The 14592-nt window shown below is 41.0% G+C and overlaps 1 protein-coding gene across 8 annotated transcripts; it reads left to right on the forward strand.

Annotated features, from left to right (window-relative positions):
• Positions 1-1168: 1168 nt before the first annotated feature.
• Positions 1169-14212, forward strand: LOC110538573 (phospholemman). Of its 8 annotated transcripts, none has more exons than XM_021625488.2 (10): positions 1206-1345; positions 2547-2633; positions 3028-3144; positions 8725-8772; positions 9210-9248; positions 9456-9482; positions 9657-9731; positions 9920-9956; positions 10108-10151; positions 13304-14212. In XM_021625488.2, exons 3-10 carry the CDS (start codon positions 3138-3140, stop codon positions 13321-13323), a joined length of 297 nt encoding a protein of 98 aa, XP_021481163.2. In that variant the 5' UTR covers positions 1206-1345; positions 2547-2633; positions 3028-3137; the 3' UTR covers positions 13324-14212. The 8 variants fall into 8 exon arrangements, with proteins under 8 accessions (XP_021481154.2, XP_021481205.1, XP_021481148.2 ...); XM_021625514.2 differs by having other exon boundaries at positions 1207-1345; positions 9213-9248; XM_021625505.2 differs by lacking the exon at positions 3028-3144 and having other exon boundaries at positions 1207-1345.
• The last annotated feature ends 380 nt before the right edge of the window (positions 14213-14592 follow it).

A 14592-nucleotide genomic window follows, 5' to 3' on the forward strand; every position in this document is an offset into this window, starting at 1 on the left:
TATGAAATGACATGAGCACATCAGAAATATGCTTCTGACATTGGATGAATCATTGCACCTGTGTGATTCTAAGCTGTTGAATGTTGAATTTCCCAGACTATGAGAGACTACGAATTGGAGGCCTGATCATTGCAGGCTTGCTTGTAGTAGGTGGCTTGTTTGTCCTACTTAGTAAGTACACATAGCCCAATTACTAATACGTTCTTACATTATGAATGTAACTCAAGAGGATAGACTCACACTTTGTCAGTGTTTGTAGTAACATCTCACTATTCTCTCTTCAGATCCCAAATGCACTAGAAAGAACAAGTAAGAGCCTATTTTATATCCATGTCTTTATAAACCCTTTACTGGGCCTACATAAATGCTTGACAAATAGTTTATACTGCATAAGAAATGTCCTTTCATTTGATTGTTACACTGTACTGTTGTTATGTGTGTGTAATATTTAAAAACATCTTGTTTCTGTCTCCGATTTTTATTTTCTTTCTCCAACAACAAAAGAAAATCTGAAGATGACACAAGTGAACTCTAAGCATCTCTAAAGGATGGAATCTGACTAACTGGTTGCTGTTGTTCTAATGATGAAGATTCGGGGGTGGGAATGGGGCAGGGCTCTGGCCATGACACTGTAATGACACCTGAATGGATGTGAGAGCGGATGGAGGGTGGACCACAATGCATCTATTTACTGTTTTGTTTCTTTATTGGCTCAAATATATGAGTTTCTTTTCAGGTGTTTTACCCGTGGTAGTGAGATGTAACATACGAACAACTGAAATACATTTAATTTAGCTATAGGCCCTGGGCATTATGGTCAAACAGAGTTCTATTGAGCTAAAACGATTAGCCTTCGATTGTTTGTGCAAATTCTTATTAATGAAAAGCCAAATAAATACCATTGAACACCATTGTTAGAAGTAAACAACATGTTAAACTGTTTGTGTTCAGAGATGTGCACTGTGCATGCTCTCACGATACAATATGTAACCAAAGCAGGTACTGTACACAACTATTTTGAATATATTGATGTGATAATGTTCGATTTGGTATCTGCCATATCACCGTTTTTACATAGGCTAATGATTTGTTATAGCAACAACAGGTCATTGAAAGCAACCAATGACAAACAAATGATAAAATCCTCCTCCTCTCCAGCGCATGCAACTTCAATTTAAACTCAGCCTATTTTCAAGCTGAGCAAACCTGTTGAGCGTCAGTGGAAAAGGGTGTTGGCGTCTGTCTGACTCAAGAGTACGTTCGTCTATTGTGTGTCGCTCCATGCCCGACATTTCCTATTTTCCCCCCTACACACATCTCCATTTGGGTTTAACGCGTGTCGGAGGTAAGTTTGAATTTTTTAACAATTAGAGTTCGAGTGAATGCTCAGCTGTAGTTTTATCAAAAGTATGAGTATGTTAACCGTTATTTATTCTATGTATCTCAAGAGAATAATAGGCTAATCTTGTTTTAAGTCATTTCTAAAATGTTGCTTAGCGCATCTTTGACCAAGACAAACGTATCACTCTATATGTTCTAGTAGTAGTAGCCTATCCCTAGTAAGACCTTAAAATATGTGTAATTCCTTTATAAGGCATATCCTTCTCTTTATAGGCATATCCTTTTCTTTCCTGGCAAGAGTTGCTCAGATTTGGGAAAAAGTTGAGTAGCCTAACTAAAATACTCCAAAGGGTACAGTCTTTATTAGGATATTAATTATGTTTATAGAACAAAGCTCGAACCTGCATGTAATGTAGTTTCAGGTTGTAGCCTACAGTATAGGCCTATGCGAGACAGACAGAACGAGCGCATATGAGCCAGAGCCATGTGCAAGTAATATAGTGTTTCTGCGTCACGCAGATGTATTTGTTAACCTGCTTTTATGAATTCAGTTATTTACTCGGGCTGTTCTATAACAGTGTTCTGGATGTTGTTTGTAATATTCAAACAAAACGTCCATAACCTATAGGCCTAAAGCAACATTTTGACCATCGGCAACTTTTCTTCTCCTTTCTATTCCGTTTTGCAAGGGTGTCCAGGCAGTCTTCTAAAAGAGGGAGGACCCAATTAAATATGCGTGATATTCAGTATGTTATCTGGCGCTCATGGAAAACAACGGAACATGTGGTCCTTCCTTTATTGTATTCAATACATTTTTCTAGAGCCAGATTGTTAATGTCTGTGGTGCTCATCATCCAGCTGTGCTTTGATGGGTGGAGGGGTGGTCAGGCTTCATGATGCGATACTAATGTTACAGGTCCTCTCCCATTAGCACTTTTTTTTTTTTTTTACTGGATCAAAATATTCAGTATTTTATCAAATTAATGTCGTAAGATAATATGTTTGGGACTGGTAGGCTAGTTGGTGTGCTGTCCTCCTGTAATGGAAAATGCATCAGTGTACATGCCCCTGTGTGTGGGGAATTACATTTGAATGACCAATTCTGTTCAACAGCTTGGTGGTACCCTTCACACACTATTGTGCCAACCCAAACCATAGGCTACCGTGCTGGCTTGGATATTTTATTTTCACATTGTCCTTTTCAGCATGGCTCCTGCAACTATGGTGATGCGTAACCATGCCAACACAGTACAGCATGGCTCAGTTATGTTCTGCTCACTAGTGTGACATGGGTAAGCTAATAGAGATTTTGAAATGGTATGAATGATTGATCAGTAGACAGACATGTTATTATGAAATTGCTGTTCTATTTCAAGTCTGATACAAAAAGTGCCTGTCCCAAGTCTCCTGTAAGCTATGCTTATGGATCTGTGATAACAGGGGTCTGGGGTTCTGGTATAGTGCAAACAGCCCAGCTGATAAGAAGCCTGATAGAGCTGTTATCCTGGACTGATCTTTATTCACTGTGGTTACTCCAGCACAGTGCTGTCGCTAAGGTGATTGATACTGACAGACGGACTTAAAACTGACATGTAAATGTTATCTCACACTCAAAAGCTAAACGTATTCTACGGCCTTCAGTGGGTCGCCTACTGCCGGCTCTAATCATGCACAATGTTTGTCTAGACCTAAAATACAGATGAGCAACGTTCAAAAGTGAGGACCCCGGAGAGACTGCAGTGTGATCACAGAGTGTGACGCTTATTTATTCTGTGAGACATGACAAATCACAAGAGATGATAGGTAAGCCATGGTTCTATTTTTCCGCAGTTTAAAGCTCATTTGACTCAGATTCAGATAATTAGGGTTCATCACACATTCACCATAGCAACACCACCACTCTTTACTTCAGATATATGAATAGCTTATTTCAAGGCCTCACTGCCTCAGAAGCACAGCAAAGCAACACCAAGGTCTTTCCCTTGAAGGGAAGGCCGCATGACTTCTTTAAACAGTGGAGCTGCTGTTGCTGATATTGTTGACCTTGTGGCTGTGGGTAGGAGGGATGAGTCATGGCTATAGTATGCCACGTCCCCCCTCTCCATTGAGCAGCCAGAGGGACACATGGCCCTGCTTTGCTCCTGCAACTATTTCTTCATCAAACACTAACAACAAGTAGTGGCTTCAATAGCCATCTATGGCTGACTGACAGAAAAACAACACTCTGTATGAAAAAATATCGACTACAGTTTACCCAGCTAACTTAAAACGTTCACAGAAATGTCTAGTACTCGTTTCTGTCTGGTTCAGTTTTGGTTGTGAGACAGCTTGGAAGAATGGACCCATAACATTTTTAATCTCAATTCTGACAGCATGAAAGAAATAGGTTAAATATCACATATTCTTTATTCCAGATGTAATATGAATACATACATGCAATACTGTATTGCTCTATCACAGTCCCTTACCACATTAGAATGGTTTCCCAGTGTGTGTGTGTTCCTATTATACCTCAAAGGGTGCTGCCTATTCTCAGCGACATGTTTTGTTCCAAAATTAGCTGCACGCTAGATTCCTGTGTCCAGGCACCACATCCTTTATGAGCCAGCCCATGGCCAGATCCCAGATCCTCTCTATGGGGAAGCAAAGAGTGAACCTGTATGAGTATGGAGAGGGGACTGGGTCATAGTGGGAGAAGTACACAAACAGACATACACATCTAGACTCATCCACACACACAGGACATGCTCAGCTGTCATTGAAGCTTTGCTCCTCAACCTGACAATCTTTCAGTGGTATTTTTGTATTTATTTAACTAGGCAAGTCAGTTAAGACCTAATTTATTATTTACAATGACGGCCTACCCCAGCCAAACCCTAACCCAATTGTGATACAGCCTGGAATCGAACCAGGGTCTGTAATGGCACCTTTAGCGATGAGATGCAGTGCCTTAGACCGCTGCACCGCTCGGAAGCCCATATTGTGGGATTTGAAAAGACAAACGTTCCTGTTCCGAGGCCTCATGGAACTCTTAGATAAGTCATATGGCAGTGGACCCAACTGGCATTACGTCTCTCTGCCTCTGTAGTGGGGGAAACTTGATCTCCAGTCCTTGGTCTCCAATCCTCCTCATGTTGGTAGGCAGAGTGAATAGAGGGAAAATATAATAATAGAAGAGACTTCACAAACACAAAGAAAACCAAAAAATCCTAGATTGAATCCATTTCACAAGTACCTTTACAAGTAACTTTACACAAGTAATTTCCCGTAGTCCTAGGACGACCTTTTGAATCATTTGTTATAAAATCACACATTACATTAGGGATAATCTCATTTGAAAGCTTCCAGTGATCCACCATTACAATGAGAACTACAACATGGTAATGAGTTTACCTTATAAATGAATGGCCTTTTCAGGCAGGGCCAGGAGTCTATGAGTAGCTTCATCGTTAGCTCCTTTTATCCCTGTGGGTGATTTGAAGAAAAATGACCACAGGCTCTTTGAAGCCCTTAGATCCAACCTTATAGGCATCTATTCTTCCTCAGAAATAACTGTGAATACAGGGTTCTGCACTGTACCAGACATTCTGGAATATATCTCCTGCGATTCTTAATGATACTGCAGATGGAGGGGTCTGGACCCGCTGTAGAGTAATGGGTGAGTCGTGACTGACTGAGATGGCCAGGTGGAATGACAGGAAATTAGGAAAAAAGAAAGGGAGTGAGTGTGAATAAGGGAGTAAGCACAGGTGTAATGAGTGAATGTGTGGGGGGGGGGGGGACTGGTGTGGGTGTGTACTCATCGTAAGTTTAGACAAGACCCTATTGTGAATGAGCAGGTTAATGAGTGAAGTGGGATAAAAGGAGGGCAGTGCAAGGCGAAGAGACAGGGGTGAACCGAGTCGTACTGTTACCACACAACGGCCGATTCTTTCTTTGCTTCAGGCATTCAGTGGCAGGGAGGCCAGCGTGACCCATGGTAGAACACTAATCCCATTATGACCAGGCCTGGTCTCCAGGGTGAATCTGCCTGGTGGGGAACTGAGGGGATGGCTAAGCACGATCAGCAGCGCTGCCTAGCATTGTCTTGAACAGACAACCAAGACCCCTAAACTTTGCTACATAAATCTCACAAGGTCAGCCACCTCCACCCTTTGCTAACATTTACTCTAATATGATTCCCAACTTGAAAACGTGGAAAGAAAGAACCCCGGGAGAGTCTACCTCTCTCCCTGTATTGAATCGTAAACCATCCACGACCGATATTTTGGAGGGCTTCCCGCTTCTTGCATTCCCTCTCCCTCACCAACATTGCTGGGGAGATGGAGGGTGCGCTTGGAAAGAAACCAGGGAGGGATTTTTTCCCTGGTTGCTGCCAAATGCCAAATAGTATGACACTGCTATAAGATAGAGGGAGGCTCTTTGTTTTAGCTGTGTGTTATTGTAAAAGCTGTATTGTTGTTGTAGGAGCTGTAGTGTTGTTATAGGATCTGTAGTGTTGTTATGGGATCTGTAGTATTGTTATAGGATCTGCAGTGTTGTTATGGGAGCTGTAGAGTTGTTATAGGATCTGTAGTGTTATTATAGTAGCTGTAGTGTTGTTATATGAGCTGTAGTGTTGTTATATGAGCTGTAGTGTTATAGGAGCTGTAGCATTATTATAGGATCTGTAGTGTTGTTTTGGGAGCTGTGGTGTTGTTATGGGAGCTGTAGTGTTGTTATAGAAGCTGTAGTGTTGTTATAGGATCTGTAGTGTTGTTATGGGAGCTGTAGTGTTGTTATGGGAGCTGTAGTGTTGTTTTGGGAGTTGTAGTGTTGTTATAGAAGCTGTAGTGTTGTTATAGGATCTGTAGTGTTGTTATGGGAGCTGTGGTGTTGTTATGGGAGCTGTAGTGTTGTTATAGAAGCTGTAGTGTTGTTATAGGATCTGTAGTGTTGTTATGGGAGCTGTAGTGTTGTTATGGGAGCTGTAGTGTTGTATTGGGAGTTGTAGTGTTTTTATAGGAGCTGTAGTGTTGTTATGGGAGCTGTAGTGTTGTTATGGGAACTGTAGTGTTGTTCTAGAAGCTGTAGTTTTGTTATAGGAGTTGTAGTGTTGTAATAGGATCTGTGGTGTTGTTATAGGAGCTGTAGTGTTGTTATACAAGCTGTAGGGTGTAGGGTCCCATAATAACACTATAGGAGCTGTAGTGTTGTTATGGGAGCTGTAGTGTTGTTATGGGAGCTGTAGTGTTGTTATGGGAGTTGTAGTGTTGTTATAGAAGCTGTAGTGTTGTTATGGGAGCTGTAGTGTTTTTATGGGAGCTGTAGTGCTGTTATGGGAGCTGTAGTGTTGTTCTAGAAGCTGTAGTGTTGTTATATGATCTGTAGTGTTGTTATGGGACCTGTAGTGTTGTTATGGGAGCTGTAGTGTTGTTATGGGAGCTGTAGTGTTGTTATAGAAGCTATAGTGTTGTTATAGGAGCTGTAGTGTTGTTATGGGAGTTGTAGTGTTGTTATATAAGCTTTAGTGTTGTTATAGGAGTTGTAGTGTTGTTACAGGAGTTGTAGCGTTGTTATAGGAGTTGTAGTGTTGCTACAGATGCTGTAGTGTTGTTATAGTATCTGTAGTATAGTTATGGGAGCTGTAATGTTGTTATAGGATATGTAGTGTTGTTATAGGAGCTGTAGTGTTGTTATAGGAGCTGTAGTGTTGTTATAGGATATGTAGTGTTGTTATAGGAGCTGTAGTGTTGTTATAGGAGCTGCCTTTACAAAACTTTACCATGGTAGTACAATGACAAAATAGTAGTTGTAGTTTTTTCATTATACTACCATGGCAGGAAAATACCAAGTGACCAAAAGCAAAGTAATTTATGGTACTCCCGTATTGTAACATTTACTACTCGCTATGCAATGGCAAAGTGTAAGTCTATTAAACCCCTTTTAGCTCATAGTGAAAAACCACAACACACATGGTCTAGTAGTGTAGTGTACCCTCTTAAACCCTGGAACCTGGATAGGATATAGTGAGAAGAATGAAGGGAGTCTGAATCCTTGAAGATTGTATCTGGTGCTTGTCCAGTATGTGGCTGAAAATAAATGTAGCCTTATCATGAGCAGAAACCAAAGGGGAGCGTGAGACAGTTGTGACATAAGGGATTTAGCTACCAAATCTCCTCGAGACTCCATTCCTGTCCAAATCAGTATCCAGCCCTTCCAGAAACATCATGTTAGGCAGAGTATGATCAAAGAAGGCCAAACCCCTGGAACTCTGCTCAAGCCCCAACATGTTTGTTATGTGGTTTCCATTGTCTCTCTTTCCCTCATGGATACTTTAGAAACCTGTTTGTAGGTTGTTGTAAGTGTGCTGATGGGTGAGGTGATTTCCTCTCTTTGTCTTTTATTCATAAGGTGTGATGGAAAATCACTGGGGTCTAGTTACTTTACGTTTTGGCGCTGGAGCCATGCTCAATGATCCAGCATTTTTTCCCTTGTGGATTTTCTACTTCTTTATATAATTTGACAGTTATATGATTATAAAGACATTATAACCCAAAATATATATTGAACAAGTGTCACACTCTGACCATTATTTGCGTTGTTTGTTTCTATGTTTTGTTTGGTCAGGGTGTGATATGAGTGGGCATTCTATGTTGCATGTCTAGTTAGTCTGTTTCTATGTGTTTTGGCCTGATATGGTTCTCAATCAGTGGCAGGTGTTTGTCGTTGTCTCTGATTGGGAACCATATTTAGGTAGCCTGTTTTGTATTGTGGTTCGTGGGTTATTGTCTATGTTATGTTGCTTGTTAGCACAGTGTTTAGTTAGTGGTTTTCCGTCTTTTCATTAAATCATGCATTCACACCACACCACGCTGCGCTTTGGTCTACTCAATACGACGATCGTGACAACAAGGAATAGCTGAAACATAATTAGGTTTGAAGGTTTGGCATGAGATGAAGCAAAGCACTCTGGGCAACATTCAAAATCACATGGGTTACGCTGCTTAGAAGCCATTTTGTACAAATCTAAATCAAATATGGGACTCCAGGGGAAAGCTAAATGTTGTGTCAGGTTTCTGTTGATATTGTAACTGGTGTGAGCCAGTTTTGGACACTGTATGAGTTGCCATTAGCTTCCCGGGTTTGAAAAGGTATAATCAAGTCAAATAGGTAGTGGGACAAGGGTAATTTAATTCTAACAAGTGGAGGCTTTTTGAGCAGCAGAGCTCTTGCTTATGTGGGTGTGAAAAGGGCAGGGAGGATGAGTGCCAATTTGCTAGGGTGCACTGCAGTCATAATGCTCAGCTACTTTATCATATAAAGTCAGCCTAATATTATAATATGATCATATTATTATGCCATTACTGTTTCCCTCAATTGTTTATGTTCTGTCTTCTCCAGGTGAGAGTTTGAAGATGGCAAATATCTCTGCTTTGATTTTATTGACATGTGAGTGGAAGGTCTTAAAGACCAATCATACACACCATACATACACACTAATATCACCACTTCCTGCTTAGGTTTTCCCCAAAGCTACCATCTCTGTTCATCTTGTTTTGCCCAGTCTTCACTCACAACTCTGGCTCAGTATTCAGAACAGTAGATACTACTGTATGTTTTGAGTGAGAGAGAGAATATATTTATGTAATGTTATGAAATATATATGGTTATGGATATGAATAGTATACCAATCTAGAACTAAATAGAGGAAGGATAGATTCATTGACCTTTTCCAGTGCTATTCAAGGTCAAAGCCGTTGAGAGACCACTAAAGTTACAAGTGCACTTGTCACAGGGACGGAAAGCTGACTTGTTTGGGACATTGTTGGGATGCCATGTTGTCAATGCATTATGCTGTGTGCTTACCATTGTGTCTCTTCTGTTAGCAGTTACGTCCCTTGTGTTCGCAGAGGAGCAGAAAGAAAGTATGTAACTGACAATACAGTTTTATTACTCTAAATCTTTTGACATGCATTAATATGGTCTCCAGATAAATCATTGATTCACAAATTAAAGTAGGCCATTCGCTATTTGCCCATTTTGAGGTTGGGTGCATTCCAGTTCTTTGTATTATTATTGAAGGTGTCTAGATGCTGTATAAACTGACCTTTGTCATGTTTTTGCCCCTACAGTGGAGGAGGAAGATCCATTTACCTTTGGTGAGCAGAGAGATACATCTTTTAGAACACTCAACAACTCTCAACATTCCTGGCTTACTGTGTATGATTAATGCTTTTTTCCTTTCACTCTCTCTCCCATTCTTCTCTCTCCTGCTCTCTTTCTCTCTCTCTCCTGCTCTCTCTCTCTCTCTCTCTCCCTCTTTCTGTGTTCAGATTATCACAGGCTACGTGTTGGGGGGTTGATCCTGGCAGCAGTTCTGTGTCTGATTGGCATCACCATCCTCTTCAGTAAGACTCCATCACATAAACACATACATACTCACACACAGTGACACAGTCAGAGCATGTATTTACATACATACTCACACACAGTGACACAGTCAGAGCATGTATTTACATACATACTCACACAGTGACACAGTCAGAGCATGTATTTACATAGGACACAGATTACCTTGTGACCCTTCTTATAACAGGCGGACACTGCAGATGCAAGTTCAACCAGGACAAAAGGTAAATGATCTATCATATCAGTGCATGCTCAGATCAGTCCAGATCAGGGCACACTCTTTGTGTGAAACTGTACGTTTCAGGTATGTGTGTGTGTTATGTTAGCTAGGTGTCGTAATGTATAATAAAATGTACTGTGGTTTTCTCTCTGCAGGAGGAGGTCAGGAAGCAACGCCGCCCAGCCCCTCAACGACCAAGGTCTGTTCTCCTGACCTCTCAATCTCCTCTCTGATTGGCCCACACTTTACCCTGGATGATTCCTAGCCATCTGGATGCATAAGTCTTGGCTAGGAATATAATGAACATATATAACTGACTGGCATGTTTGAGTGATCATTACAAAATATCCTCTTCAAGAAAAGGGATTAGAAATCCGTTAACCTATTCAGCGTCTCACAAAGACACGTGGCTGGAACCAAAAATCTCATATTTCGACTCATCAGACCAAAGGACAGATTTCCACCGGTCTAATGTCCATTGCTCATGTTTCTTGGCCCAAGCAAGTGTATTTTTCTTATTGGTGTCCTTTAGTAGTGGTTTCTTTGCAGCAATTCAACCATGAAGGCCTGATTCATGCAGTCTACTCTGAACATTTGATGTTGATGTTACTTGAACTCTGTGAAGCATTTATTTGGCCGGGAATTTCTGAGTCTGGTAACTCTAATGAAGGTCTGGGTCTTCCGTTCCTGTGGCGGTCCTTATGAGAGCCAGTTTCATCATAGCTCTTGATGGTTTTTGCGACTGCACTTGAAGAAGCTTTCAAAGTTCTTGAAATGTTCCGTATTGACAGACACATACAAGCTCAGAGAGAGAGAGTGAGAGAGAGAGTAGCACAATCACCAGATGGTGCTGCATGGTTTTGACAAAATAGTATTGGTTGCACCTTCATCACTCAGCCACGTCATTGCCATTGTTATCAGTGTTCCACAGAGGCCTCAGCCACATTAGTGTCCAAAAGTATGACGGGGGCTAATGACTTTAAATGGGAGCTAATGACTGTTTCGCTCAGTGATGTAGTCGAGTCACTAAACCTTGAGTCCGAATCGAGCCCCCTGTGCTCGCTTCCGAGTCCAATTCTGAGTCACCAATGGTCGAGACACGAGTCCCTATTGGCTGAAGTAGTAGTCCCAGTGCTCGAGTCCTAGTCCAAGTGCTCAAGTGATTCACTGGGTCCACATTAACTCAAAATTAAGTAATTTACCCAGTCAAATATAGTGTAGTGGCAAGAGGAATTTAGTCAATAAATTGTTTTCTTTGTGTCACCAAATGTCTGCATATACTGTAGGCTAATTGTAATGTACCAGTGCCACGTTCAGTTGCAAAACGTTCTCGAATGTTGCAGATAGAAATTCCATGAATAGAGCCAACGTTATTCCTTATTCAACATGTCAGAGGCATGTTTGTTCTACATAGCATATTTCAATCTGAACATTCCAAAATGTTGCATCCTGCTGAATGCGCCCCAGATTGTCCATCAATGCAGGATAGAAAGAAAAAAACGTAGCGCCGTGATTATGGGTCATATCTTTTGAATGATAAGGGCTAGAATCAAGCTGTTTCTCTGAGGAAAAAAGGGAGATTTGGCTTCATTGGCTACAGAACCTGGCTATGAAATGCAGTGGTGTCACGACTTCTACCGAAGTCGATGCCTCTCCTTGTTCGGGCGGTGTTTAACCCTCTGTTTCCCCCATGTCTTTGTGTGGTATTGTTAATTGTAAGTGCTTGTGCACATTTTGTTTGACTGGTGCGGGTCGGGTTATTGTGCCCATACTTTGTATTTCTTATGCCATTGGTTTTACTATTAAACTGCTCCGGCTATTATCAAGTTCTGCTCTCCCTGCCACCAGATACGCACCCCTTACAAGTGGGGAAAGTAGGAGGGCTGAGCGAGACTACAAATTCAAAGACAGCCTACTTTTCGATACTCAAGGGAGAGAAAAACATAGCTAGACTGTTGTTTTACTATTAAAACATAGCTAGACTGTTGTTTTACTATTAAAACATAGCTAGACTGTTGTTTTACTATTAAATTCAATGCTGCTATTGTTTTTAATTTTGCAAAGCAGCTTGTGTTTCTTACCAGGCAAAGGGTAGCTAACTAGAAGTGGTGGTGACTGGCTAGCTACGGGGAAGCAAGAGAATTGCCTGTAGGGTTGAGTGCTATCCAGATTTTCACATCGTCAATCCGTTCTTCTTTCATCCTGGGATTTACGGTATTACCGGCTTAGTCAACAAGGGGCCATTAAAACGCAACAACAACAATAAATACACAAGTAATAGTAATTTCCATGGAGGCTGATATGCTAGATATGCTAATGAGTGCAAGCAAACAAACTAAAAGCAAAGACAGGCAATCCAGTTCATGAAGTTATACATATATAGGTAGAAGCTACTGAATGTCCTTTTTGGTGAGTTTGGACATTTACAAGCAAATGTCAACGAGAAATTGTGCAAATGAATCAGTTTTGACGCTTTCTCTAGAGCAGCATGTGTACACGCTGTGTCTGTGTGGAGTCGTTAGGGCCACGGCCTGTCTGCCTGCTCTGCTCGGAGAAAAGGGCAGAGGAGCAGACTGAGGCTGCCGAGAACAGAGAGAACACATGCTAGGAAATCAAGATAGCAGTGACAGCTGTATAGATAACTCTGTATAGATAAGCGCTTTGACTTCTCAAACACAGTAGAAAGCTAGCACTATATGATGCCCCGTCTCCTTGTTAATTCAGCCAGTTATTTGGCTTACTAGCAAGTTAAACCAAATAAACAGCTGGACTCACCTGCTCCCGCTTTCTCCCGTTGTGCTATTTACAAACAAACACGTGACTGGCTCATCTGTTCTGGTGAACTACAGTAAGCTTCATAATATAACACGTGAAATGAAGAACGCAATCTGCTTCATCTCCTAATTTATTGCACAAGTTGACTGCAGGTATTTACTTAAAAAGTAGCTACAAATATTACAACTCATTGAAAAACTTGTATAGGCGGAGCCGGAGCGGAGCTTGTCTGCCTATCTACCCACACTCATCGCTTGCTCCCCTGTAGCTCACCAGCTGATGTAAGCTGGGTGAGGCACATCCTTCCCACTGCTGAACAGAACTGCACTGTGCATCTGTGCTGCTAATATGAAATGTGCTTATCATCAAAAAACTCTTAATCTCTCATAAAACTCTTGTCCAGTCCAGAACTATAGCCATAGCTGTCACTGTTTTGCCTGTGATCTGCGGACATGGAGAACATGATCATTATGGCTGCCCAACGGAGAGCTGTATGTCTGTGTTATCTCACATGGCTTGGTAATGAATGCCTTTTAATGATTCCAGATATCAAGTCATCTTTCTTTCTGTCCACAGCTCGGGCCAGTGAGTGCTAGGAACCAAACTCCCACCTGGCAGCAGGTCAAATCGACTTCCTGGTTCTGCATCAATCAAGAGATAGAAATTGATGGGTGGAGTTGGCTTGTTTTTTGTCCAGTGGAGGTTGTTTTTTAGAGAGTGGTGCTGTCTTCCCAAGAGGGAGGTGGTACTGTGCCATTGGTGATCAGAGGTGTGCTGCTTTTACCTGTGTTGCTGTTCTCCCTTCCGCCCATTACTCCTGTTTCTGCTCCGCCCAATATTCACACTGTAACTCACCACCAGCAAGCACACACAGACAGACAAAGCAGGACACGGTTTTTCCCCATGTTCTTTGTATTTAAACAGATAACCAAAAGATGCTGTGTCGACTCACTCATTATTTCATTGCAATGTTTTTCACCTCTAGTAGCTCCACCTGTATGTGGAAAATATGCAGTAGATTTGACTGTTTGTGTGTGTTTTGAATTGACATACTGTCTCCTAATAATCTTACATGCATATACATTACTGTAAAATAGGTACCGGTAGCCATAAACTATTATAATGTCAATAACTATTCACACACTTTTATCTTGATTATTCCTATATTAACTTTTTAGTTGAATGTAGAAAAGTGCACTGGTCTATGCAGAAGAATCTGTTGTATGATAAATGCAATGTTTTTTTAATAGTACAGAATATAAAAATTATTTCAATAAGCTGATGATATAGTTTTGATTGAGAGTGTTTGCCACCAAAACAACATTAATGTTATTTTAGTTTGTTAGATACCACACAAACAATTACTGTCCCTGAAGAGGGTTTTCTCCCCAATTGGCTTTTAGTGAGTCACGGTCTACAAGATGTTTCTTGGCAAATGAGTAGATGGTGTCTATGTTTGTAATTCAAATTAAAAGAGTTACCTTTTATGAAGGTGTCCAATGTTACATTACATTATGCTAATAGATGCTGAATCTCTAAATAAAATAAGTCTGATAGGCTCCTCAAATGTAAATCCTGCAAATACTTTTCTCTATTTGATGTAAGGCCCATGTCCTGAGTGGTTCAAATATACTTCTACATCGCCATCTACTGGATTACATGAGACACTGCAAAAAGACTGGTACAGTGTTTCTCAAACGCATTACAAGCATTTTTTTGAAAAATATTTTTCGAAACAGTGTTCACAAGACACTAAAATCTGTGGCCTTTGCAAAACAGTAAAAATCTTTTTTTAAATGTAGTTGCCTTCTCAAACATACATTCATCAACATTACACTGACTGTACAAAACGTTGGGAATACCGG

The sequence above is a fragment of the Oncorhynchus mykiss genome, chromosome 2 (assembly GCF_013265735.2).
Source record: "Oncorhynchus mykiss isolate Arlee chromosome 2, USDA_OmykA_1.1, whole genome shotgun sequence".
Taxonomy (NCBI): Eukaryota; Metazoa; Chordata; class Actinopteri; order Salmoniformes; family Salmonidae; genus Oncorhynchus; species Oncorhynchus mykiss.

What these genes read in the sequence shown, in the direction of transcription:
- LOC110538573 (XM_021625473.2), top strand. Translation starts at nt 1,282, where the DNA reads ATGCCCGACATTTCCTATTTTCCCCCCTACACACATCTCCATTTGGGT. An exon ending in TGGCATCACCATCCTCTTCA is followed by an intron (nt 9,732 to 9,919) that starts GTAAGACTCCAT and finishes TTCTTATAACAG; the next exon opens with GCGGACACTGCAGATGCAAG. An exon ending in CCAGCCCCTCAACGACCAAG is followed by an intron (nt 10,152 to 13,303) that starts GTCTGTTCTCCT and finishes TTCTGTCCACAG; the next exon opens with CTCGGGCCAGTGAGTGCTAG.